Below are 27,076 nucleotides of genomic sequence, written 5' to 3'. Positions count from 1 at the left end.
GGTATTAGTAGCAGTAGTTTGGAAGGGATCTGGTCAAATGGATGAGATGAAGGTTTCATTTTCTTCAATATTAACTTGGTCTCTGATGTAGCAATGGGTTCGAAGGCTTGTATAGTAGTGTTTTTGGAGTGATGGCGGTATGAGCTGAATGGAGCTAGGGTATTTGGTTTTAGTAATGATTGTAGGTTGGAAATTTTGTTACTGAAGAAGATGGCCAGCTCCTCAGCTTTTTCGTGCGCTTGTTTGAGTGGAATGTCCGGAGAATTGGGTTGAGTTAAATTCGAGACATAAGTAAAGAGGGCTTTTGAATCGAATATTAGGTGATGTATTTTGTGAGCATAGTAGTCCCTTTTTGTTTTTAATGTTGTGCTCTTGTATATGTGATGAGCTAGTTTGTAAGCTGAGAGGGAGGTCGGTGATGGGGCTTTACGCCATTTGTTTTCTTTTTGTCGAAGGGAATGTTTGAGTTTTTGCAGTTGTTCGTTAAACCAGGGTTGTCTTCTGGAGGCATTCAGTTTCGGTTTTTTTGTTGCCAGTGGGCAGAGTTTATTTGCTGCCGATCCTGTGATGTTGGACCAAGAGTGGAGAGCAGAGTTGGGAGTAGAGATGTCTATATGTGGGAGTTCTAGGACAAGGTGTTCGTGAAGTTCATCGGATGAACAAAGGTTTCTGTAAGTGAATTGAGGTTGAGGATCGTGTTTGATGCTTGATTGTGCCAGTGAAAAGGTGGTAGAGATTAAAGCATGATCTGACCAGGGGACAGATTTGCATGTTGGTGGTGCTGAGTGTGAGATGCCTGAGTTTACAAAAATGAGATCCAGAGTGTGTCCTGCTCTGTGGGTGGGATTGTTGATTATCTGCTTGAATCCCATGGCGGTCATGGCGTTTAGGAAAGTTTCACAGTTTGTGGAGGGATAGGGGTCGTCAACATGTAAGTTAAAATCTCCCAATATGATTGCTGGAGATTCAAGATTTAGGTTAGTAGCTATTATTTCTAGAATGGGGGAGGCGTCTGAATCCAGAAGTCCCGGAGGGGCGTAAACTAGAATGATTTGTAGCAGGTCAGATTTGAAAAAGCCAGCTTCAATTTTAGTAGGAGAATGTATTGGGATTTGAGTAAGTCTCAGCTCTTTTTTGGCTGCAAGGAGAATACCCCCACCCTTTTTTTTCTGTCTGGGAATAGAGAAGAAGTTGTGGGATTCAGTTGGAAGTTGGTTTATTAGAGCGGTATCCGTATGTTTAAGCCATGTTTCCGTTATTGCGCAGAGGTCAGGTTTGGTGTCAAGTAGCAGGTCATTGAGTATTAGTGTTTTTTTGGTAAGAGATTGAGCGTTGAATAAAATAAGAGAGAAAAGAGCTAGGCCTAGCGTCTGTGTAAGGGGGGAAATCATGATAGGAATGAGAGATTTATAGGTAGGTGGACGATAAATCAATGAAGGATTTCTTATGAAAAAGGACCTTTGTTTGAGAATTGGAATTGGGAGACCCATATGTATCGAGGCTTGTGGTCGCAGGAAACGCTGGATTAGTTAAATTAGTGAGGGGTTTAGGCTGTAAAGTTTGATGAATATTGAAGGAGTGCTGAATCCTCGAGTGTTATATGTGGAAAAGATGGGCGCTGATCGGTGGATGACTGCTGGTGTGGAAGGATGAGCGCTGGATGACTGCTGGTGTGGAAGGATGAGCGCTGGTGTGGAAGGATGAGCGCTGGATGACTGCTGGTGTGGAAGGATGAGCGCTGGTGTGGAAGGATGAGCGCTGGATGACTGCTGGTGTGGAAGGATGAGCGCTGGATGACTGCTGGTGTGGAAGGATGAGCGCTGGTGTGGAAGGATGAGCGCTGGATGACTGCTGGTGTGGAAGGATGAGCGCTGGATGACTGCTGGTGTGGAAGGATGAGCGTTGGTGTGGAAGGATGAGCGCTGGATGACTGCTGGTGTGGAAGGATGAGCGCTGGATGACTGCTGGTGTGAAGGATGAGCGCTGGATGACTGCTGGTGTGGAAGGATGAGCGTTGGTGTGGAAGGATGAGCGCTGGATGACTGCTGGTGTGGAAGGATGAGCGCTGGGTGGTTGTATGTCAAGTACAGGTGTGGCGAGGCTGAGTATTTATGGTTAGAATTACTATTGTAGTCTCACCCTAAGCTCACTAGAGTCTCACCAAGGGGCTCACTAAGGGGCAGGCCCCTTAGAACGCGCCCCTTCGGACGCGCGACGCCCGGCGCGCGACGCCGTCTGTGAGCGTTTAAATTTAAAGGGCTTCCCGCTGCCCTCTAATAGGCCGGGTGCCTTTCAGGGGGAGTGGTTTGCACTCACCGCGAAGTCTTCTTCCTGTTCTTAGTTTTTGTTTTTAAGTTCTGTTGTCTCCCGCCCTTTTTTTCTTTTGTGCCGGTCTCTGCCTTGCTTTTGGCTTCCTCTGCACGGCTCTCCTATCCTGCGTGGGAGAGCGGGCTCTCGTTCCAGTAATGGCGATCGAGCCCCGGCAGAGGAGGAGTAGTAGCTGGTTGAGGCTGGGCGCGGGAGTCGCGGAAAAGGAGCGCCGTCTGGGAGCGTTTAAATTTAAAGGGCTTCCCGCTGCCCTCTAATAGGCCGGGTGCCTTTCAGGGGGAGTGGTTTGCACTCACCGCGAAGTCTTCTTCCTGTTCTTAGTTTTTGTTTTTAAGTTCTGTTGTCTCCCGCCCTTTTTTTCTTTTGTGCCGGTCTCTGCCTTGCTTTTGGCTTCCTCTGCACGGCTCTCCTATCCTGCGTGGGAGAGCGGGCTCTCGTTCCAGTAATGGCGATCGAGCCCCGGCAGAGGAGGAGTAGTAGCTGGTTGAGGCTGGGCGCGGGAGTCACGGAAAAGGAGCGCCGTCTGGGAGCGTTTAAATTTAAAGGGCTTCCCGCTGCCCTCTAATAGGCCGGGTGCCTTTCAGGGGGAGTGGTTTGCACTCACCGCGAAGTCTTCTTCCTGTTCTTAGTTTTTGTTTTTAAGTTCTGTTGTCTCCCGCCCTTTTTTTCTTTTGTGCCGGTCTCTGCCTTGCTTTTGGCTTCCTCTGCACGGCTCTCCTATCCTGCGTGGGAGAGCGGGCTCTCGTTCCAGTAATGGCGATCGAGCCCCGGCAGAGGAGGAGTAGTAGCTGGTTGAGGCTGGGCGCGGGAGTCGCGGAAAAAAAAAAAAAAAAAAAAAATGATGTTGTGACTCCTCTGCAAACCAGGTTCCCTAAGTCTGCAGGTGGTTGACATGTGCTCCCCAACCTAGAGTGGAAAATTCAGTTTTTAAGATTATCTGAGGTTCTGGAGCCTGAAATGGTAGCCCCTTGAGCAGGTGGGACCCCTGGATCCACCATGCCAGTGAGAGGCGAAGCTGCCTGGTGATATGTACAATGTTGGACATGGAATGATATGCCTGTGACCACTGGGACTTTAATGTCCACTGCGTTACTCTCATGGCTAGGCAAGCCATTGGGGTAACATGTACTGAGGACACCATGTGTCCCAGCAAGACGAGGACATAACTAGCTGTCGTGGTTCGGCGAGACTGTATAGTGCGCGCCGGCAAAGCCAGTGTATGAGCCCGTTCCCCGGGAAGAAAAGCCCTTGCTTGGATCATGTCAAGATCCACCCCAATAAAGGAGAGGATTTGAGATGGAAACAGATGGGACTTCTGATAACTGATGAGAAATCCCAAGGATAGTAGCAGCCGCACTGTAAGATAAAGGGAGTGAAGAACCCCCTCCAGAGAACGAGCACTCAGTAACCAGTCGTCTAGATAAGGATAGACGTGAGTGCCTAGTCTTCTTAAGTATGCAGCTACTACTGCCAGGCATTTTGTGAAGACACGAAGGGCTGATGCAAGGCCAAATGGTAGTACCCGGTACTGGAAGTGTTGGTTTCCGACAAGGAACCGGAGGTGCTTTCTAAGAGATGGGGTAATTGCTATGTGCATGTACATGTCTTTTAGATTTAGAGAGCAAAGCCAATTCCCCTATTGGAGAAGCGATAGTAAGGAGCCCAAGGTTACCATCCAAAACTGCTCTTTCCAAAGGTATTTGTTTAGGGCCCGAAGGTCTAATATGGGACAAATGCCTCCCATTTTCCTTGGTATTAATAAGTATCAGAAGCAGAAGCCATGCCTCTTTTGGGAAAGAGGAACTGGTTCAATAGCATTGGCTTGCAGGAGGGAAGTTATTTCCTCCTGCAGATGATGAGAGTGGTCAGAGGAAGTCCACCCTGGCCGAAGTGGAGTGTCTGATGGGATGGAGAGAAAGTTTAGATGGTAACCTTGAGCTATGACCGACTGGACCCTCCGATCTGTGGTGATCTTTAGCCACATGGTGGTGAAGTGGCAGAGCCGGCCGCCAACAGGCAGGGAAGGCCGAGGGGGATGCCACTCACACCTTAGCGTGGAGACAAAATCCCGAGGTGGGACTAGGTTGTGCAGGAGGTTAAGCCTTTTGAATCTGTGGCTGCCGTGGTGGAGGTTTCTGGAACGGACGGGATGGACGAGCCTGCGCAGGTGGAGGATAATATCTTTTGGCTTTGTAAGCTGGTCTTTTTGTCTCCTGTCTAAACGGCCATTTGGAAGAGGCCAAAAACTCAACATGAGCAGCCGAGAGCTGACGGAGTGTTTCATTATGATCCTTCAGCTGTGCCATCATCTCCTGGATCTTCTCTCCAAAGAGATTATCTCCTGTGCAGGGGAGATCAGCCAAATGGTCTTGAACCTCCGGGCATAGATCCAAGGACCTTAGCCAAGCCCAACGCCTCGCACTGATGCCGGCCGCCGATAACCGGGATGCAGTATCAAATATATCATATGCCGATCAGACCTCATGTTTCCCTGCGTCAAAGCCTTTTTTAACTATAGAGTTCAGCTGATCTTGAAGCTGCTCCGGGAGGGACTCACCAAAGACTTGCAATTGCTTGAAAAGATTTTGATTGTATTGGGTCATATACAATTGATATGCCGCAATACGTGAAATGAGCATAGAGCCGTGGAAAACTCATAAGAACATAAGAACATGCCATACTGGGTCAGACCAAGGGTCCATCAAGCCCAGCATCCTGTTTCCAACAGTGGCCAATCCAGGCGATAAGAACCTGGCAAGTACCCAAAAACTAAGTCTATTCCATGTTACCATTGCTAGTAATAGCGGTGGTTATTATCTAAGTCAACTTAATTAATAGCAGGTAATGGACTTCTCCTACAAGAACTTATCCAATCCTTTTTTAAACACAGCTATACTAACTGCACTAACCACATCCTCTGGCAACAAATTCCAGTGTTTAATTGTGCACTGAGTGAAAAAGAACTTTCTCCAATTAGTTTTAAATGTGCCACATGCTAACTTCATGAAGTGCCCCCTAAACTTTCTATTATCCGAAAGAGTAAAAAAAACGATTCACATCTACCCGTTCTAGACCTTTCATGATTTTAAACACCTCTATCATATCCCCCCTCAGCCGACTCTTCTCCAAGCTGAAAAGTCCTAACCTCTTTAGTCTTTCCTCATAGGGGAGCTGTTCCATTCACTTGATCATTTTGGTAGCCCTTCTCTGTACCTTCTCCATTGCAATTATATCTTTTTTGAGATGCGGCGACCAGAATTGTACACAATATTCAAGGTGCGGTCTCACCATGGAGCGATACAGAGGCATTATGATATTTTCCGTTTTATTCACCATTCCCTTTCTAATAATTCCCAACATTCTGTTTGCTTCATTGACTGCCGCAGCAGACTGAACCAACAATTTCAATGTGTTATCCACTATGACGCCTAGATCTCTTTCTTGGGTTGTAGCACCTAATATGGAACCCAACATTGTGTAACTATAGCATGGATTATTTTTCTCTATATGCATCACCTTGCACTTGTCCACATTACATTTCATCTGCCATTTAGATGCCCAATTTTCCAGCCTCACAAGGTCTTCCTGCAATTTATCACAATCTGCTTGAGGTTTAACTACTCTGAACAATTTTGTATCATCTGCAAATTTGATTACTTCCCTCGTCGTATTTCTTTCCAGATCATTTATAAATATATTGAAAAGTAAGGGTCCCAGTACAGATCCCTGAGGCACTCCCTTCCACTGAGAAAATTGTCCATTTAATCCTACTCTCTGTTTCTTGTCTTTTAGCCAGTTTGTAATCCACGAAAGGACATCGCCACCTATCCCATGACTTTTTACTTTTCCTAGAAGCCTCTCATGAGGAACTTTGTCAAATGCCTTCTGAAAATCCAAGTACACTACATCTACCGGTTCACCTTTATCCACGTTTATTAACTCCTTCAAAAAATTGAAGCAGATTTGTGAGGCAAGACTTGCCTTGGGTAAAGCCATGCTGACTTTGTTCCATTAAACCATGTGTTTCTATATGTTCTGTGATTTTGATGTTTAGAACATTTTCCATTATTTTTCCTGGCACTGAAGTCAGGCTAACCGGTCTGTAATTTCCCGGATCTCCCCTGGAGCCCTTTTTAAATATGGGGGTTACATTAGCTAACCTACAGTCGTCAGGTACAATGATTGATTTTAATGATAGGTTACAAAATTTTTACTAATAGGTCTGAAATTTCATTTTTTAGTTCTTTCAGAACTCTGGGGTGTATACCATCCAGTCCAGGTGATATACTACTCTTCAGTTTATCAATCAGGTCTACCACATCTTCTAGGTTCACCGTGATTTCGTTCAGTCCATCTGAATCATTACCCATGAAAACCTTCTCAAATACGGGTACCTCCCCAATATCCTCTTCAGTAAACTCGAAGAAAAGAAATAATTTAATCTTTCCGCGAAGGCCTTATCTTCTCTAAGTGCCCCTTTAACTCCTCGATCATCTAACAGTCCAACTGACTCTCTCACAGGCTTTCTGCTTCAGATATATTTAAAAAGGTTTTTACTGTAAGTTTTTGCCTCTATGGCCAACTTCTTTTGAAATTCTCTTTTAGCTTGTCTTATCAATGTCTTACATTTAACTTGCCAACGTTTATGCATTTTCCTATTTTCCTCTGTTGGATCCTCCTATCACTATAGTCTTCCCCAACACACAAGGGATTTCTACCCATAAAGATTCAATTGTGCATTTAGTCTCATGCAGGATGTTTATCCTGTTGGACTCTATGCCATCCTGGACATAAAGCGCTATACCGCCTCCCAGGTGCTTCTTTCTGTCATTGCGATATAATTTGTACCCCATTATAGCACTGTCCCATTGACTGTCCTCCTTCCACCATGTCTCTGAGATGCCAATTAAGTCTATGTCATCATTCACTGCTATAATTCTAATTCTCCCATCTTACTTCTTATTCTGGCATTAGCATCCAAACATTTCAAAGTTTGTTTTTTGTTTGTAGTTTCATTCTGCTTTTTAATTGATAGGGATAAGTTAGAATTTTTTAGCTCAGATGAGTTTTTAGTTACAGGCACTTGGACTACTTTTCTTATTATTGGAACCTGACTGTCGGGATGCCCTAATTCTAATGCATCATTAGTATCCTTTGAAGATACCTCTCTCCGAACCATGCGCTGCTGAGCGACTGTCGGCTTTCCCCTTTGTTCTAGTTTAAAAGCTGCTCTATCTCCTTTTTAAAGGTTAGCACCAGCAGTCTGGTTCCACCCTGGTTAAGGTGGAGCCCATCCCTTTGGAAGAGACTCCCCCTTCTCCAAAAGGTTCCCCAGTTCCAACAAAACTGAATCCCTCTTCCTTGCACCATCGTCTCATCCACGCATTGAGACTCTGGAGCTCTGCCTGCCTCTGGTAACCTGCACGTGGAACAGGGAGCATTTCAGAGAATGCTACCCTGGAGGTTCTGGATTTAAGTTTTCTACCTAAGAGTCTAAATTTGGCTTCCAGAACCTCCCTCCCACATTTTCCTATGTCGTTGGTGCCCAAATGTACCACGACAGCCGGCTCCTCCCCAGCACTGTCTAAAATCCTATCTAGGTGACGCGTGAGGTCCGCCACCTTCGCACCAGGTAGGCATGTTACCAGGCGATCCTCACGTCCACCAGCCACCCAGCTGTCTACATTCCTAATAATCGAATCACCTACTATGACGGCCGACCTAACCCTTCCCTCCTGGGCAGTAGGCCTTGGGGAGATATCCTCGGTACGAAAGGATAGTGCATCACCTGGAGAGCTGGTCCTTGCAACAGGATCCTTTCCTGCTACACCAGGTTGATGATCTCCAATCATGAGACCTTCTTCCTCCAAGGCCCTGAAGCATCGAGGAACTTCTGTTCCTTCCCAGGTGGTGCTGAAGAATGAGGCTTCGGACGCTTAGCCCTCTTCTAGGTGGACTCTACTACCACCGAATGATGCGCCAACTGCGTCTTTTGGAAGCCAGGTGATGGCTGCACCAGATAAATCGCATCTGTCTTGTGATTTACAGGGGTGGGGGGGATACCATCCCAGGATGCTCCCAGTTGTGCTGCATCAAATCCAGTAGAACTTCATGGACTGAGACAGAGATTATCTCTTTTGGAGGCTCCAGGAACTGAAGCACCTCCATCATTTTGTGCCTGGAGTCCTCCTTTGTCTGTAGCGTAAATGGATTAGTCTCTGCCATCTCCTTGATGAAGTTAATGAAGGAGAGGTCCTCCGGAGGAGACATCGGCTGAATCCTGGGAATCCGAGGTGTCCTTCATCCATGGATCATATGGCTGATCCCCCGCATCCAGCGGTGGTCGTAGCTGTACAAACGGACCTCCCCCGGTTGGAGGAGGTCTTGGCACCGAAGGTATCTGTGCCGGCATCAATGCTCTTGGCCCCGGCATTGACAAATCCAGATCCGGCACCGGTGCAGGGCGAAACTGCATCGATGGCATTGGTGATTTCGTTGGTCACCTCGATGCACTCAGTCCCAAAGGACCCGGGACGGGCTCTGTCCCGGGTCCTCTTCATCCAAAGAGAGCGGGATGGGCGTCGATGGAGCCATGGGAATCGGAGATTTCCCCAGTGCCACTGGCAGGGCATCGATGAGCACATCGAGCTTATCAAGGAGAGGGAGCAGCGATGGCATCGGTGCCAGCTCTGGCACGGGCACTGATGCTGGTGGTGGTCTTGGAAGGCCTTGGATGGCCTGGACCACTGCCTCTTGCACCATCCAGTGCAATTCTCGTGGAACGCTGGAGTCGTGAACCCAAGGTCCGGAATAGGAGGCATGGCGGGCAACGCTGGAGGGTTCACCGGTCCCAGTCGAATCTCAGTTGCTGTGCCCACCGAAGGCGGGGAACACCTTGGTGCATCCAGCTTAGAGGAGGGTTTAGGTTCCTCAGCTCGGGTTTTCTTCTTCGGTGGCTCGAGACCCGATGATGATACCACCGGTGTCCCCAGAGACGATGGCGTAGGCCTCTGATGCTTATGCTGGTGCTTCTTCCGGTGCTCCACCTTCCCTGTCTCTGGCACCAATGACGGGGACGCCGAGGACCTAGATACCAACCGAGATTCCTCTGCATCGGATCGGTGGTGTTGTTTCGCTGGGGACGGTGATGATGGAGTCTGCGAAGACGGGCGCTGCTGAAATAAGAGCGCTATTTTCTCCAAACGTGCCCGACGGCCCTTGCTGTGTCATTTGGGCACACTTGGTACATGTTGCTACGTCGTGCAACGAGCCCACACAAAGTACACAGACCAAATTAGGGTCTGTGATTGACATTGTCCTCAGACAGTCAGGGCACCGATGAAAACCCGTTACCATCGTGGCTGTCAAAAATTTAGGCCGGCCGCGGTCTGTGCCGATAAGGCCTATACAGGTCCCCGCCAGGAACCAACCAAAAAATGGGACAAACTTATCATATGGACGCGGCAATCGACGGCAGAGAAGGGAGACCCCTAAGGGGGTATAAACTTTTGCAAGTTTTGGAACAAATTTCCTGAGAAGAAAATTCCTGTCAGGAATTTGTGAAGAGCTCCAAAACTCCGCGTGGCCAAAGCTGCGTGGAAAAAAAAAGACTGAAGGGAGGAAGGGAGACCCCTGCTGGATGCAGGGTTAGTGCCATGCAGGGTTAGTGCCATGCTGGGCATGCCCAGTAGGTGCCAGTCAAAGTTCTAGAAACTTTGACAAAAGTATTCCATGATTGGGCTCCATCCTGATAATGTCACCCATATGTGAGGACTACCATCCTATTTATCCTGTGAGAAACGGTGTTTGCATAGATAGGAGGATGAATTAGCCATGCTGTCATGGGAACATCCGTCAGGTGTCAAGAGGCAGAGCTTGTCAAAACTGTTACAGAGCTTAGCTCTGTGCAGCTGTGCATGTGTTCCCGCGCAGGAAAGCAGATTCTCCTCAGTCTGTACAATAGCAGAAGAAAAACATTATTATGTGCAGGCGCGGCTGTTCACGGAGGCGGGTGGGTCAGCATAGCTAATTCATCCTGCTATCTATGGAAACACCATTTATGGGAAGCAAATTTGCTTTTTCCCATTGATAGCAGGGCTGAATTAGCCATGCTGTCATGGGAGTCCCAAGCTCCCAGAAGCACGAAGATTTGTGTACTGCTGCTATATTTGCTCGCCTGGACAGTCTATGTGGTGAAATGCTGTATTACAGCCTGTCCCAGATTGTCATCTTTGGGTGTCTGCTGGTCCAGACACTAATGAGATGTAAAGATGTGGAAAGACGACCTATGGCACTTACCCCATGGGCGGTACGTGCCATAGGTGGGCCACCGAGGTGGAGACCTCTCATAGTTGATGAACATTCAGCTTATGTGGGAGCAGAATGTTTTGCAGAACTGGATGCATTGGGAAATCCATCTGGAAATAGTTTGCTTTGCCACTGGTAGGCCAGGGGCATTTGGGTTAAAGGAGACAAATAGTTGTGATGCTCTAGTGTCAGAATGAATTCAACCTTTGTAGTAGGCTAATGCCCTCTTACAGACTAGTATGTGCAATAGACGTTCTCTGTCATTCTGGTGGGGTTTTGGAAAGAACATTGGGAGTTCAATAGATTGATTAAGAAGGAAGACTAAAACCACCTTCGGCAGGAAGGAGGGATGAGTTCGGAACACCACCTTATGGTGGTAAACTGGAGTTACGGTGAATAGTGTACTAGTGCTTGAAGTTCACTGACGCATCTTGCTGATGTCACTGCTACAAGAAAAACTACCTTCCATGTAAGGTATTTTATGTGCATTGACTCCATGGGTTCAAATGGTGACATCATTAGCTGCTCCAAAACAAGATTGAGGTCCCAGGCCACCAGCGGTTTAGAGATCGGGGGTTGAAGGTGACAGAGGCCTCTAATGAATCTGGTAACCAGTGGGTGGTTAGAGATTGGGTGACCTTGATGTGGCTTGTGGTAGGCCGCCATAGCACTGAGATGGACTCTAACTGAAGCTGTCACTAGAACCGCTTATATAGCCAGCAGTCTAAGTCCTTGGCCATCTCCCGAATTAGGGAGACTTTCTGAGATAGTAGGTGACGATATTGGGGTCATAGTGTCTTGAGGCCCCACTGAAGCCGATGCATGTGTAGACAGGTATGGGGAACTGTGTGAATGGCTGCTGCCATATGACCCAAGACAGTGAAAATCTGATGGGCAGATGGTCTTGTGGTGGAGCAAAGCTCCTTTGTTAAGCATCTGAGTACTAACCTCCGATCCTGGGGAAGGAAGGCTTTGTCTTGGATGTGCTGAGTTGGACACCAATAAACTGTAGGTTTTGGGAGGGTTGGAGGCTTGATTTTTCATAGTTGATTATCAGGCCCAGATCCTGGAGACAGGTGATGGTTTGGAGAAAGTGGGAATGCAGAGTCTTCAGGTCCCTGGCTCTAGGAGCCCATTGTCAAGGTAAGGAAACAACTGGATCCCTTGTTTCCTGAGGTGGGCCACCACTGCCATGCACTTTGTGAAGGCTTGTGGCGTGGCCAAGAGGCTGAAGGGGAGAAGGTTGTATTGGTAGTACTGGCCATTGAATTAGAAGCACAGGTATCACCATGAGGAAGGGTGTATTGGAATGTGTGTGTAGGCATCCATCAAGTCTAGTGAGCACATCCAATCATTGGGTTGAAGGAGAGGAAGAATGATTTTGAGGGAGACCATCTTGAATTTTTCTTGGACCAGACACTTGTTCAACTCACATAGGTCCAATATTGGACCGAGATCTCCCGGTTTCTTGGGTATTAGGAAATAGGAGGAGTAAAAACCTGTATTCCAGAGTGATGTGGGTAGGACTTGGATTGCTTGCTGAAGCTGAAAAGTTGAGATTTCTTCCGCTAGCTGCAGATGATTGTTTGTACTCCCCTGATGGGGGTGAGGTTGGGCAGGGGGGGGGGGTCTAGATGTGAAACCGAGTTGATAACCATGACGTACTTTCTCCAAAACCCAACGATCGGTGGTGATTCGTGACCAGGCGCTGATGAACGATGATATCCTGCCTCCTACTGCTGTGGGGCGGGGGCTCTCCGAGTTCAAAAAGATGGTGGGGGCCTTTGGGTTGGCAGGGGGTTGTTGTCCCTGTTGTTGCTGGGCTCTGGGCCTACCTTTTCTTTGTTGCTGCGACTGCTGGCATTGTTTTTTTAGATATAAGGATGGACAATATGAAGGGTAGGTCTGAAAAGGTCGCCACTGATATGGTTGCCTGCGAACAGGGGCGAAATATCGTCAAGGGAATGAGGCGTGGGGCAGGGGCTTAGTCAAGGATTGCACTGCCATATTTTGCTCTTTTAGTTGGGAAACCATTTATTGTAAGCGGCTGCTGAAAAAATTATCTCCCCGACAGGGAAGGTTGGCCAGCTTTTTGTGGATGTCTTCACGGATGGCACTGGCTCGAAGTCATGCCAAGCATCGTGCATCGATTTATGATGCTAATGCTCTAGATGATGTTTCAAAGGCTTCATATATGGTCTGGAGGAGATGGCGTATATCCTCCTCCATATCTTGGATCGGTTGCAGAGGAGGAATCAGCAAAGCCACATCTGGTAGAAGACCTTTAACAAGTTGGAGGCATTTGTATAAATATTGTACTATATAAAACTGGTGCTGGTGGATACGAGTGCCCAACATGGCAGATTGGAAGGATCTTCTGGCAAACTCATCAAGGTACCTGTGGTCTTTCCCCAGTGGCATGTTGGAATGTAATCTCATTTCTTTTCTCTCACTGCATCACCGACTCGGCCATAATAGAAGCATGTAGCATCTGAGGTGGTGTGTAAAAAGGGGACTGTTTCATGTGAAATTTTAGGTCGGTTTTCCTGGAAGCCGGTGTCTTGGTGAATGGTGGTGGGGATGGGAGTGCTGTTGGTTCTGAGGGAAGGTTAAATATATATTTTTTTTAATTTTATTTTTATTGCATTTTAATTTACTACAAAGCACACCATCTTTGTACAGAAAAAAGAAACAAAATCATTATGATACATCCACCAGAAACATTGTTTAAACTTAGTCCCCAGTATACTCAATCAGGGAGAGGGGGAGACAGAGAAATAGAGAACTACAGCTGATAATTCAAACTAAATCAAAAATCAAAGAAGAAAATGCCAATAGCTTGTAACATTTTACCCATTTATATTAATCTAAGTAATAGGACTCTTAGTGGGTGAGAGGTGGTCAGCAACCTTCTATGAGAGTTCAGCCACAATTTAAGTTGTTCCGGAACAAAAAAGATTTAAGTTTCATTATTAAACTTAATGATGGCCGCAGCTGATTACCTGACCGCTGGGTCCCCGTTGAGGGGGCCCGCGAGGATCTTTCTTTTTGCCCTGGGACTTTAACACCGAGGCCCGAGGAGTTTCTTGGCCTGTGAGGAGGAGAGACGGTGACGTCGAGAAGTGAGGGAGGAGCCGGAGAGGTATAAGAACCGCCTCTTCCGGCGCGACGCCTAAGCCACGCGCGGCCAAGGGGCGCGCGGCTTTGCACGGCTTAGCCAGGGTTAGAACGAGTTGGAACGGAATTTATGTAGGCTGCGACCAAGAAGAACGTCACAAGCTAAGTACTGTTTATTAATCCTAACCTGAACTCAATTTTGCCGGGTTACCTTGGGATACAGACTGTTGAGTGATTTGCTATGCCTCATACAAAGAGGAAAGCAAAAGTGAGGGAAACCTCATCAACATCTACACCCAACAAGCTGATGCAACCCAGCATTAAAGATTGTTTTCAGGGCTTATCCACACCAGCACCGGAAGCAGCCGCTGGAGCAGGAGGAGAACTTACTGGCCATAGAGATATCATTGACGCCCGGTGCCCCTGAGAAACCGGTCCCTCCCTTCAAAAGATCAACAAATGTTCCTGGAGACATGGGAGAACAATCCTATGCTGATTTGAAGGACAATTCACTATCAGTAATTGAAGGGCAAAATGGGGCATTAAATCAGTCAAAAGGGGAAGTATTTCAGGATAGTTTTAAAGAAATGCCTATTATTACACCAACAAAATTTTCTATGGAAGAATTGGGTGTAATAATGGTTAATGTCCAAAAATCTATTGCTAATCTTACTAAGACAGTCCAAGAAGCTTTAAAAAATAATATTCGTTCTGAAGAAAAAGTAGTAAATTTAGAAAAGAAGATAACTTCTTCAGATATTAAAATGGAAGAAATTCAGAAAGTTCAATCTAATTTAGTAAAATCTATGGTAGAAACGGAGACAAAGATTGAGCTTTTAGAAAATCAAAACAGGAAATTCAATTTGAGATTATTGAACTTTCCTAAAACACATCTTGCCTCACCAGGAGATTTATTTAACAGCTATTTAAAGAATATTCTAAAATATTCTGATAATTCCATTCCCACTTTATCAAAAATTTACTACTTTCAACAAGTTCAACAAGAGAAAGAAAAAGACCAACAGTCCCATGAGAATTTAAACTTGACAGACTTCCTGGAAAAATCTTTCGAGGCACGAATAGATAGTAGAGCAACTCTATTAGTTCAATTTACATCTATTACTGAGAGAGATGCAGTATTAAAACAACATTTTAAATATCAAAAACAAGATTTTTACGGTTTTCCGATAAGAATCTTCCCAGATGTTGCTCGTGCGACTCAAAATAGGCGTAAGAGTTTCATTTCCTTGAGAAAAGAAGTAATAGATAGAGGGGCACAGTTCACCCTAAAATACCCATGTAAGTGTATTATAAGGTATAAGGATAATAAGAGGTATATCTTTAATAATCCTGATCAACTTAAGATCCATCTAGGTAAAGTACCCTAAATTACTGCTTTAACAGGGGGAGAAATGTTAATGTGGAAAAGAGGATTAGAGAAGTATTGATAGTTTCTTGTTAAATTGCTCCAAATTACTTTAACTTGGCAAGTGACTTCTTAATATTGCTTAAAAATTCCCTATGTATAGGAGGTTGTGAGATATTAAGTTTGTGATTGATTGATTGCTTATTTTCCTTTTGGATTATGAAATCACAGCCATCTTTATATTTGTATTTTAAAAATTTGAAAATGCAATAAAAATAAAATATAAAAAAAAACAAAAAACTTAATGATACATTTACACGGGTATCTGAATTGATAGGTTGCACCCAGAGATTGGGTTTCCTCGCGTAATGCCAGGAACCCTTTTCTCTTCTCCTGTGTAACTTTTGCCAGATCAGGGAATATTAGGGATGTGAATCGTTTTAGGACGATTAAAATTATCGTCCGATAATTTTAATATCGTCTTAAACCGTTATGGAACACAATACAATAGAGATTCTAAAGATTTATCGTTATAAATCGTTAGAATCGTGAGCCGGCACACTAAAACCCCCTAAAACCCACCCCCGACCCTTTAAATTAAATCCCCCACCCTCCCGAACCCCCCCCTAAATGACTTAAATAACCTGCGGGTCCAGCGGCGGTCCGGAACGGCAGCGGTCCGGAACGGGCTCCTGCTCCTGAATCTTGTTGTCTTCAGCCGGCGCCATTTTCCAAAATGGCGCCGAAAAATGGCGGCGGCCATAGACGAACACGATTGGACGGCAGGAGGTCCTTCCGGACCCCCGCTGGACTTTTGGCAAGTCTCGTGGGGGTCAGGAGGCCCCCCACAAGCTGGCCAAAAGTTCCTGGAGGTCCAGCGGGGGTCAGGGAGCGATTTCCCGCCGCGAATCGTTTTCGTACGGAAAATGGCGCCGGCAGGAGATCGACTGCAGGAGGTCGTTCAGCGAGGGTTCCGGACCGCCGCTGGACCGCCGCTGGACCCGCAGGTTATTTAAGTCATTTGGGGGGGGGTTCGGGAGGGTGGGGGATTTAATTTAAAGGGTCGGGGGTGGGTTTTAGGGGGTTTTAATGTGCCGGTTTTGCGATTTTTCGATTTTTCACGATTTTTAACGATTTTTCAAGATATTTTACCCCCCCAAACGGCAACAATACGATTCCCTCCCCCTCCCAGCCGAAATCGATCGTTAAGACGATCGAGGACACGATTCACATCCCTAGGGAATATCTGGACAAACTGGCCCATAAAGTTGACCCCCAAATATTGAAAGTAATTCCTCATAACCATACCCAGATCCTGTTCATAAATAAATGAGACTAACAAAGTTGCTCTCTCAAATAACTCTGTAGTTGAAGACTCCAATAGGTCTGTTAAATTCACCAGGTCTAATTGGTTATATATCAAGTTATCTCTTGAACATGGAAAAAGTAGAAAATGAACTTTGTTAAAAGATGGAATATTGTCCAAAGGAATTTGTAGTATCTCGTTCAAATATCTCTGCAAAGTAATTCGTGGTTGTTCACCTACTATCCTGGGAAAATTTAATAATCTTAGATTGAGACGTCTTAAGTGGTTTTCAAGCAACTCTGTCTTCTTATTGAGAGTAACACAGTCCTGAATTGTAGCTATCTGAACTTTTTGTATTTCTTTCACTTGACTCTCAAGCACTTGTATCTTATTAATGTGCTCCAATAATCGAGTGTCGTGATCTTGAGTCACAGTTTCTAATTTAACTGAAATCTGGATAATCTGTATTACACAACTTTGTAGGGCCATCAGTTCCCAGAGGGAGTCCAGTTTAACCACAGCAGGTTTAGGTAGTGATACCAGCACAGGTCGATTTTCCTGTGTCAACACAGAAGACATAGAAGAAGTAACATTTGTTGTAGGAATCAAGATGGTCTTACCACCTATAGAGGAAACTGGCTTCAAAATGTCTACGAGACCGGCATTAAATCACTTCCTTGCCTGGATGTTTCTCCTCACGCCAGATCGCTCGCTGGTGCTCCCTCGGTAGTCTTCTCTGAGCTTTCCATTCTTAGAGTCACTAACGCAGATTCTGGTGGCAGGCTTGAGGAAATCACTTGCGGAATCCTTAGAGTTGGAGGGCTCAATGAAAATTCCCCAGATGAGACGGAGGCTTCCTTATCGAACTCATCAGCGGGGACCGGCTCCTCCTGTTTCAGGTAAATGGTAGTGCATTCGGGGATGGTATGTTATCCCGTGGGGAAGGGGGTACAGAGGGAAAAACCCTCACCTTCCCCTTTTGGTTAGGGAGCATGGTGCAATAGAGTAGAAACAAAGTAGAAACTCTAGCTTCTGAAACGCGCTACACACAAGTGGCCATTTTAGGCTCCTCCCCCTCCTCAAATATTTTTTAAATGCCTAAGGTTTCCACCCTGGGATCCGGCAGCTTATGGATCTCAATATTAAGAGTGGATCCGACTTTGTCGATAAATTTAGGATAGGAAAGATCTGAGGGGAAGTAGGGCTCCTGGGGTTTTTCTGGAGGGTCAGAGAGGTATCCTGTGGACAACCCAGGTGACGAAGGTGAGGAATCTGGTTACAGAGTTGACTTTGGTGAGGTTTGGGGGCAGGGTGAAGGAACATCGTGCCCTGGCAACAGCCCTGAGATAGATGAGGGCATCCTTGGTGATATATCGAGGGAAGGCCCCGGTGACTGTGGTATAGTTACATGGGGGCTGATTGGGACAGGATGTGAGTAGGAAAAGACACATCCATCCATTCCTTCTCTGATCTGGTAGTTGACTCTGGCTTCTTCGGGTCCGATATGTGCTTGTGTGGCTCTGACCATGAAAGCAGTGTGATCGGAGGGAAGGTCACTCCTCGGGTCAGGTCTTTCCTGAAGATGCTGCAAGAGTGGCATCGCCACATGTGTCGGGGCTTTTTGCATCGAAGGACGCTTGGAAGGCACGTGCTTCGATGAGTGCTTCGAGGTTGATGGCTGCATCGGTGTCGTTTGCGTCGATGGGTGCTCCAATGAGGAATGCTTCGATGGTTGCTCTGATACTGTGTTCTTCAATGGGTGTGCCAAAGAAGAGTTCATCGATGGGCGAATTGGTGGCTGCGTCGGTGGGCGCATTGATGACTGTTGCGTTGAGTGCTGTGTCGATGATGTCGATGGTTGAGCCGATGATGCTTGTGTCAATGAGTGCGGTGTGGTCAAGGCTGCATCGGCGCCTTTTGGCGTCGAAGGCCTCGGAGTCGACGTCAACTCTGCTGAGGCTCGATGATTGTGTCGAGGTTTGTGGCACGGATCACGGTCCGCATGTCATGATGCGTCACGATGTTTCTTGTTGGACTTGTCACCTCCTGTTTTTGAGGCATGGGGCCCCAGAGAGGCTTCCCGTTTTGTGAGCGGCCTGCGTTAGCGCCGGTCTGGGTGATGCATGGTCCTCTGGGGGGGCATATGAGTCCTGTGCCGTGAGTCTCAACTTTTCAATTTTTAGAGCTCGCTGTCGTTGGGCCCTAGGCGACATGCGGCCACAGTGCTTGCATGTCGCCTGATTGTGGGAAGGGCCGAGGCAGATATAACAGGCCATGTGTCCATCAATTATGGACAATGATTTTTCCGCAGGCACATAGCTTGAAGCCCGATGGTCGGGGCTACTTGCTAGTGTGCTGCGGAGTCAGGGATTCACGGTATTTTCCTCTTCTTTTTTTTTTTTTTTCTCATCTGGCTGAGGAGAGAAAACTGCTCCGCATGGGTTCCCACTCGCGGAAAGGACAGACTGAGGAGAATCTGTCTTCCTGTGCGGGAACACACACACAACCGCACAGAGCTAAGCTCTGTAACAGTTTTGACAAGCTCCGCCTCTCGACGCCTGACGGACGTTCCCATAACAGCTTGGCTAATTCAGCCCTGCTATCAATGGGAAAATGCTGAAACTTCCAAGGCAGGCTGCTGTGTTTGATGGTATCACCATAATTCCTTCAAGGGGCTTTTCAAAAAGAATCTAGGCCATATGCAGAATACATAAAAATGTATGTAGAGTATATAACAATTATCTAAAGATGCTGTTGTATGTGAGATGTTGAGACAACCTAGGTCCTTTCTTTAGCTCATTTCTGCTTTCTATGTAATTTGGGTGGGTTGTGGTTCTATCCATCCCTTGTAAGAGAAGGAGATGGATGGGCTATTAGATTAAGGATAGAATTCTGATAAATTATTTTGTTTCTATATTTTAGCTATGTTATACTTGTTGTTGTATTTATTATATTGCCACTGTATATTATCACCTTGGGTCACGTTTGGATATGGATTTTGGTAGGGCCTATGGGGTATTTAGTTTGGGTGGGTCATGGTCCTGTCCATCTCTTAGTGAGATGATGGATGGGTTTTTGGAATAAGAGTGGGATGCTGTTAGATTTTTTATACTGATGTATTTTTAGATATTTATGCTTGTTATTATTGTACTTATATTATGGTTGTAAACCACCTTGGGTCACTTTTGGGTGAGGGAGGCAGTATAGAAAAGAAAACGTTATGTTAAATGTTACTCTCTCAATAGAAAAAATGTGTCACCCTGGATTTCTGCACTAGAGAATATGGAACACAGCAAATAGGCTGGCCAAAATGAACTGAATAAGGCATACACTCCTTCCAAGACTCAATCTTTATACCAAGAGATGTCACTGTATGACATCACCTAGGCTTAAAGGAACATATAACACCTTGTATCTACTATTGAAATTAATGCAACCCATTACCTGCTATGGACGGAGATGAAGTTAAAGAGTGAAAATAGTAGTGGCATATGGATAGAATTGGGACTTCAACCACATAAATATTACTTCTTGCTATGAGCCTGAAAAAGTCCTAAGTTTGTAATTTCTTTATTCCAACAGCAGTAACCAGAAAACTGTAAATAGTTAACTTTAATAATGGAATTACTTTTTGTAATTTTTTCCCTAAAATAAAAGTATACATTTATTATGTAAAAAAAGTAAACAGTAACTCACAGAATCAGCTGCGTTGACGATAGTATGGGCATCTTCCTTCGTACTAGAAATGTTTTGTCTTCCAAAAGAAAGGAACTACAGAAAAAAACAGTAAATATTATAATTTCATTTCATCATAATTTACACAAACATTTCTAAATAGGAATTAATTTATGAAATGCTGAAAGAAATTATTATAGCTTTATACTTTCAGAAGAAAGGTTTACAAGAATTCAAAATTATTTTCCTAGTTAATTTCAGATTAATCTAAGAAATCAAGCAATGCACAACTCAGTGTCATAATTATGAGATCATACAACATGAAACAGAAGAGTAATTTTCTCAAAATAAAATTTTAAGTAAATATTGAAATTGTTCAAATGTCAAAAGTTAAGGAACCCACAACACAATGTTAAAAAGCACTGGAGGATAGTAACTTTGCTCACCTGCACACAGGATTCTCCTTAGATAGCAAGATAAATTGGCCATAAGGTATAGGTAACATTATCCGACAGCACCGACATGAACCCAGCTCACAGAGCTTAGAAAAAGCTTTACTAATCATGCACTGGAGTTCCCACACAGACATTGCTTTGTGAATCCCTCAATCTCTTCTAGAGCTTAAGCTTTAGCAAGATAGTGGACTTTCCAGGGAAGTGTGCAGGTATAAAGTATGGCTGATTCATCCTGCTGGTCTATGGAGAACTCTGTTTTCAGGTAAGCACACTTGCTTTATCCATCAATAAGCAGATTTTTAAAAAGCCATAATGCATGGGAAGTCCCAGGCTGAAGAGGGTTGCCATGTAAAGCAACAAACAGAAAACTTGGCCCTACTTTTGGGTGAACAGACTGTATAGAACTGCTTGTCCAAATTTACTGTCTAGTTGGGACATGCTATCCAAAAAGTAGTGGAATGAGAAGTTGTGAATAGAAACCAATTAACAGCTTTACATATGCTTTCAATGGAAGTGGCCCTGAGATGAGCCACTGAAGTTGCTGTGGCTCTCACAGGGACGGTAAGTTTTAAACCAGCGTGAGGGCATAGATTGGTATGCATGTGTTGTCCTGTGCCTGGGGTTGCGGCCATTTTATAACACGTGTACATATATACACACATTATATAATAGCCTGGCCATGCACAGATATGTACCCAATTTTAAGTGGTTATGTGCATGTATGCACAAATCTTGCTTTTACTGCATAAGTCGTGGGATTTTTAAAGGGCATCTGCTGATGCCATCCCCAATTTTACCAATTCATTCACCAATTCACCTAGTTATAAGCTAGATCCTGCCAACCCCCCCTAGTTTGATAACCTGCATTCTCCCTTCTTGGCCCATACTCTTTAAACCTCTAAGATCTCTGTAGCTTTAAACTTTTTTAAACTTTCACTTCATCCCTAGAAGTAAAGTTTCATGGCAGTGGACCTTGGTGCGCACTGGGGTGCAAAAGTATTTACGTGCACATCTATCGGTCATGCCCCAAAATGCTGATGCTCCACCCAGACTCCACTGAGACCACACCCCTTTTTGGAAACATGTGAGATGTGCGCACCACAAGAGATAAATGTGCATCTCGATAACTTTTAAGATTCGCTCGGCGCATGCCAGCCCAACATATGCACACATCTCCCTAATTTGGTATGCACCAGGCTTTTAAAATTAATCTTTTAAAGAGTAATTTTAAAAGAAGCTACATGTGAAAATTAAACATTTTCATAGCAATTTTTAAAAGCCATTTACGTGTTTATAATGCACTTACCTGCAAATATCCTATGGATAATTCAATAGCATATATTGTAGCAATTTTCAAAAGCCCATTTACACTGGCATAGTACATTTACATGTGTGATACTCAATTTTAATGTATAAATGCTTTTTAAAATTAGGCCCCTTATGAGCCTTTACAAAGTCTGTAACCTATAAACTAGCCAGCATGTAACAGTGTGCTACAAAGTCTGCTAGTCAATTAGACAGAATTTGTTTGGCAATTGCCTTTACCAATCTATTAGTAGTAAAGAACATGAACAATCGACCTCCACAGCAGACACCTCCGACTTTCCGACCTCCACAGCCGACTTTCTGACCAACTGCAATGCTTAACCGCCCACGCACCTACAAATCCCTCATCCCCATCATGATTTCCCCCACTACCCAATTTTTAGGACTCACCCTTTTCACCATCATATTATTCAACGCCCAATTGCTCACTAATAAAATGCTGATACTAAACGACCTTCTTCTGGACACAAATCCAGACTTCTGCGCAATAACTGAAACATGGCTCAAAACCTCAGACATCGCTCTAATAAACCAATTACCAACACAGACCTACGACTTGTTCTCCATCCCAAGGCAAAAAAAAAGAGGCGGGGTATTTTCCTAGCAGTCAAAAAGTCACTGAGATTCATACAATATCCAATCAAATCATCCACCAAACTAGAAACAGGCCTGTTTAAATCAGAAAATCTTCAAATTCTTCTGATCTATGCCCTCTCAGGCCTGCTAGATTCGGATGCCTCTCCCATTCTTGAAATAATATCATCTCACCTAAATCTGGACTCCCCAGCCATAATCTTGGGAGATTTTATCATACATGTAGACAAATCCCCTCACTCAACTAACTGTGAAACTTTCCTCACTGCCATGTCAGCAATGGGATTTAAGCAGTTAATCAACAAACCTACCCACAAAGCGGGTCATATGCTGGATCTCATTTTACAAACTCAGGCATTTCACACACTGAGCAACCAGTGTGCAAACAAGTCCCTTGGTCAGATTACACCTTAATCTCCACCACCTTCTCATTGTTACAGTCGGGCTACAATCACTGCTCCCCACCATCATTTCTCTACAGGAAAACCTGCTCCTCTGAGCACCTCACCAATCTCCTAGCCCCAGATCTTTCTCTCATTGATGTCTGCACTCCTAACTCGGCCCTCAAATTCTGGTCCAAAATAACTGAATCAGTAGCAAACATACTCTGTCCCCTGACAACAAAAGGCTCAAACACAATGCGACAAAAAGACAACCTTGGTTCAACGAGGAACTTCGAAAACTCAAACATCTACTATGGCAGAAAGAAAGAAAATGGCACAAAGCCCCTTTACCGTCCACCCTATCTGAATATAAACGCTCCCTCCACCTTTACAAGAGCATCACTTTAAAAACAAAAAGGGACTTTTATGCCCACAAGATCCACAATCTCATCTTCGACTCCAAAGCTCTGTTCACCTACGTTTCCAACCTTACTAAAACCAACACTCCAGACATTCCATTCGACCTAGCCCAGACAAAAGCAGAGGAGTTGGCTGTCTACTTCAGCAAAAAAATTACCAATCTGCTGAAACAACTGACACCAAATATGTACTCACCTTCTAGTACATATCTCCACCCAAACAAAGACATCTCCTTCAATGACTTTGAGCCCATCACTATTTCAGAGATACAAGCTGTTCTGAAGATATTGAAACCATCCTCACACCCTTTTGATCAAATCCCATCTAAACTGCTTCTCCTAATCCCGGATACAATCTCTAAAGCACTGGCAGACATTATAAATTGTTCCTTATCCCAGGGTATCTACCCAGATGATCTTAAAACGGCCTCAATCAAACCTCTCCTAAAAAAACAGAACCTTAACACCAGTGATCCCAACAATTTCCGTCCCATCTGCAACCTCCCGTTCATAGCTAAAGTTATGGAAAAATTAGTAAACTCACAATTATCGAATTACATTGAGGATCACCAAATTCTATTCCCTAACCAATATGGATTTCGCAAAGCATTAAGCACCGAAACATTACTCCTATCACTTACAGACTTCCTCCTCACTGGCACTGATAAAGGTCACGCTTACTTATTAATCCTTCTCGACCTTTCGGCTGCATTCGATACAGTCAACCACCACATCCTCCTAAATCATCTGGCAAACATCGGCGTCACAGGCACAGTACTGGCCTGGTTTAAAACCTTCCTGGAGAACAGAGGATTCAAGGTCAAAATTCATAATAAAGAATCCCACTACCATCCATCCTCTCTCGGGGTTCCTCAAGGCTCCTCCCTTTCACCCACGCTCTTTAATGTTTACCTTCTCCCACTCTGCCAATTGCTAACTAAACTAAACCTGAAACATTACCTATTCGCAGACGATGTACAGATTGTGATCCCTGTAAAATAAACCATTAATAAAACATTAGAATTCTGGGAAAGCTGCCTACTAGAGATTAAATACCTCCTTACCAGTCTAAACCTAATCCTCAATGCTTCTAAAACTGAATTCTTGCTTATATCCCTGGAAAACAACATCATCACTTCAAACCCACCAGCCAACCTTCAAATCTCTCATGTAAGAGACCTAGGAGCTATCATAGACAACCGTCTTAACCTAAAATCATTCATCAAGCAAACTACCAAAGATTGTTTCCACAAATGACATGTCCTTAAAAGAATTAAGCCACTCTTCCACTCTCAGGACTTCAAAACAATTTTACAAGCAATAATCTTCTCTAAGATAGATTATTGTAACTCTATTTTATTAGGACTCCCTGCATCCCATACCAAACCGCTACAGATGGTTCAGAATACAGCAGCCAGAATCCTGACACTCTAGGAGAATTGACCACATCTCCCCAATTCTCAAAGAACTTCATTGGCTGCCAATACACTACAGAATCATGTACAAGGCCATCACCACCATTTACAAAGTCATCCAACATCACGCTCCGCTCAACTTACAAATTCCTTTCAAAAAACATACCTCCTCCAGACCCATTAGAGAGTCTTATAAAGAATCCCTTCATGTTCCTCACGCCAAAACCTTTCAACACAAATCCCTCAAAGACAGAGCATTCTCAACAGCAGGACCACCTCTATGAAACTCCATCCCATCTGACCTGCGACAGGAACCATGCCTACCAACGTTCAGGAAAAGGCTGAAAACATAGCTTTTTAAAAAAGCTTATCCAGACCTCAACTGATCCTTACCTTCCAGTAACTTATTATCAGACATTACAAACTCTTTAACAATCTCCTTCACTACATCAATTCTACTTCACTATAATAAATTTTGCATCATTGTAAATAATTCGCTTTCAGTTAATCTCCTTCTTCTTCTCTTCCCTCAGCTCCCAGTTGTGTACTTCCCTGTTTTAATGTAACTGCAATTTTCTAACCATGCACTTGTTATAATTTTTGTTCTCTGTATATCTCACACCCTGTTTATTGTAAACCGGCATGATGTGATACCTGTCATGAATGCCTGTATAATAAAAACACTAACTAACTAACTAACTAACTAACTAAAGAAATAAATAAACAAATCACTTGTTGGTAAGGCTGAGCTTACTTTAGGTAATACACAGGGGCTCTCAGAGTCCAAGGAATGAAGAGCTTGTTCTCCTTTTTGCCCATGCAGTCTTGAGAAGGATGTAGGCAGCATAATAGCTTGACTAATGTGGAATGCAGACTCCACATTTGGAAGAAATTTAGAGTGAGTTTGCAGAATAACCCTGATGTGAAAAAGCTTCAGGTATGGTGCTTATAAAACCTGTGCATATAATTTACTTACTTTTTATGCCAAAGAGATAGTGACCAGAAAGAACATCTACAAGGTGAGAAACCAAGTTCATTGACTTGAAGGTTCAAAGGGAGGTCTCATGAGTTGAGCTAAGACTATGTTGTAGGGATGTGAATCGTTTTTAAACGATTAAAATTATCGTCAGATAATTTTAAAATCGTCCAAAATCGTTAGATACGTGATACAATACAAATGCCCTCGATTTATCGTCAGGGGCATTTGTATTATATCGTTAAATAGGGCGTGGGAAAACCGGCACACCAAAAAAACCCTAAAACCCACCCGAACCTTTAAAACAACTCCCCCACTCTCCCGAACCCCCCCCCCCCAAAATGTTTTAAATTACCTGGGGTCCAGTGGGGGGGGTCCCGACGCGATCTCCTCCCGCTCTCTGGCCACCGCTGCGTTGAGAAATGGCGCCGGTGGCCCTTTGCCCTTATCATGTGACAGGGGAAAGGTAGCGCCGGCGCCATTTTGTTTCCTGGCTCCCGACGTCACGCGTGCGGGAGATCGCCCCTGGACCCCCGCTGGACCCCCAGGGACTTTTGGCCAGCTTGGGGGGGCCTCCTGACCCCCACAAGACTTGCCAAAAGTCCAGCAGGGGTCCGGGAGCGACCTCCTGCACGCGGGCCGTATTGCCAATCTTCAAAATGGCGCTGGCGCTACCTTTGCCCTCACTATGTCATACCGGCGACGGTCGCCCGTACGACATAGTGAGAGCAAAATCTTCAAAATGGCGCCGGCGCTACCTTTGCCCTCACTATGTCGTACCGGCGACCGTCGCCCGTATGACATAGTGAGGGCAAAGGTAGCGCCGGCGCCAATTTGAAGATTGGCAATACGGCCCGCGTGCAGGAGGTCGCTCCCAGACCCCCGCTGGACTTTTGGCAAGTCTTGTGGGGGTCAGGAGGCCCCCCCCCAAGCTGGCCAAAAGTCCCTGGGAGTCCAGCGGGGTTCCGGGGGCGATCCCTCGCACGCGTGACGTCGGGAGCCAGGAAACAAAATGGTGCCGGCGCTACCTTTCCCCTGTCACATGATAAGGGCAAAGGGCCACCGGCGCCATTTCTCAACGCAGCGGTGGCCAGAGAGCGGGAGGAGATCGCGTCGGGACCCCCCCACTGGACCCCAGGACTCTGGATCGCCCCCGGAACCCCGCTGGACTCCCAGGGACTTTTGGCCAGCTTGGGGGGGGGGCCTCCTGACCCCCACAAGACTTGCCAAAAGTCCAGCGGGGGTCTGGGAGCGTCCTCCTGCACGCGGGCCATATTGCCAATCTTCAAAATGGCGCCGGCGCTACCTTTGCCCTCACTATGTCATACGGGGGACGGTCGCCCGTACGACATAGTGAGGGCAAAGGTAGCGCCGGCGCCATTTTGAAGATTTTGCTCTCACTATGTCGT

The 27,076-nt window shown here is 45.3% G+C and overlaps 1 protein-coding gene across 2 annotated transcripts in view; it reads right to left on the bottom strand.

Annotated features, from left to right (window-relative positions):
* LOC115092775 (disintegrin and metalloproteinase domain-containing protein 9-like) overlaps positions 1-27,076 on the bottom strand; it is a 1,307,906-nt gene that overhangs the window by 787,309 nt on the left and 493,521 nt on the right. For both annotated transcript variants that reach the window (XM_029604079.1, XM_029604080.1), the window contains exon 9: positions 20,121-20,195. In XM_029604079.1, coding sequence (XP_029459939.1) covers positions 20,121-20,195 — 75 coding nt within the window. The remainder of the gene's footprint in view (positions 1-20,120; positions 20,196-27,076) is intronic.

The sequence above is a fragment of the Rhinatrema bivittatum genome, chromosome 5 (assembly GCF_901001135.1).
Source record: "Rhinatrema bivittatum chromosome 5, aRhiBiv1.1, whole genome shotgun sequence".
Lineage (NCBI taxonomy): Eukaryota > Metazoa > Chordata > Amphibia > Gymnophiona > Rhinatrematidae > Rhinatrema > Rhinatrema bivittatum.
The sequence above is the reverse complement of the archived record's forward strand: the minus strand, read 5'-3'. Positions and strand labels throughout refer to the sequence as shown.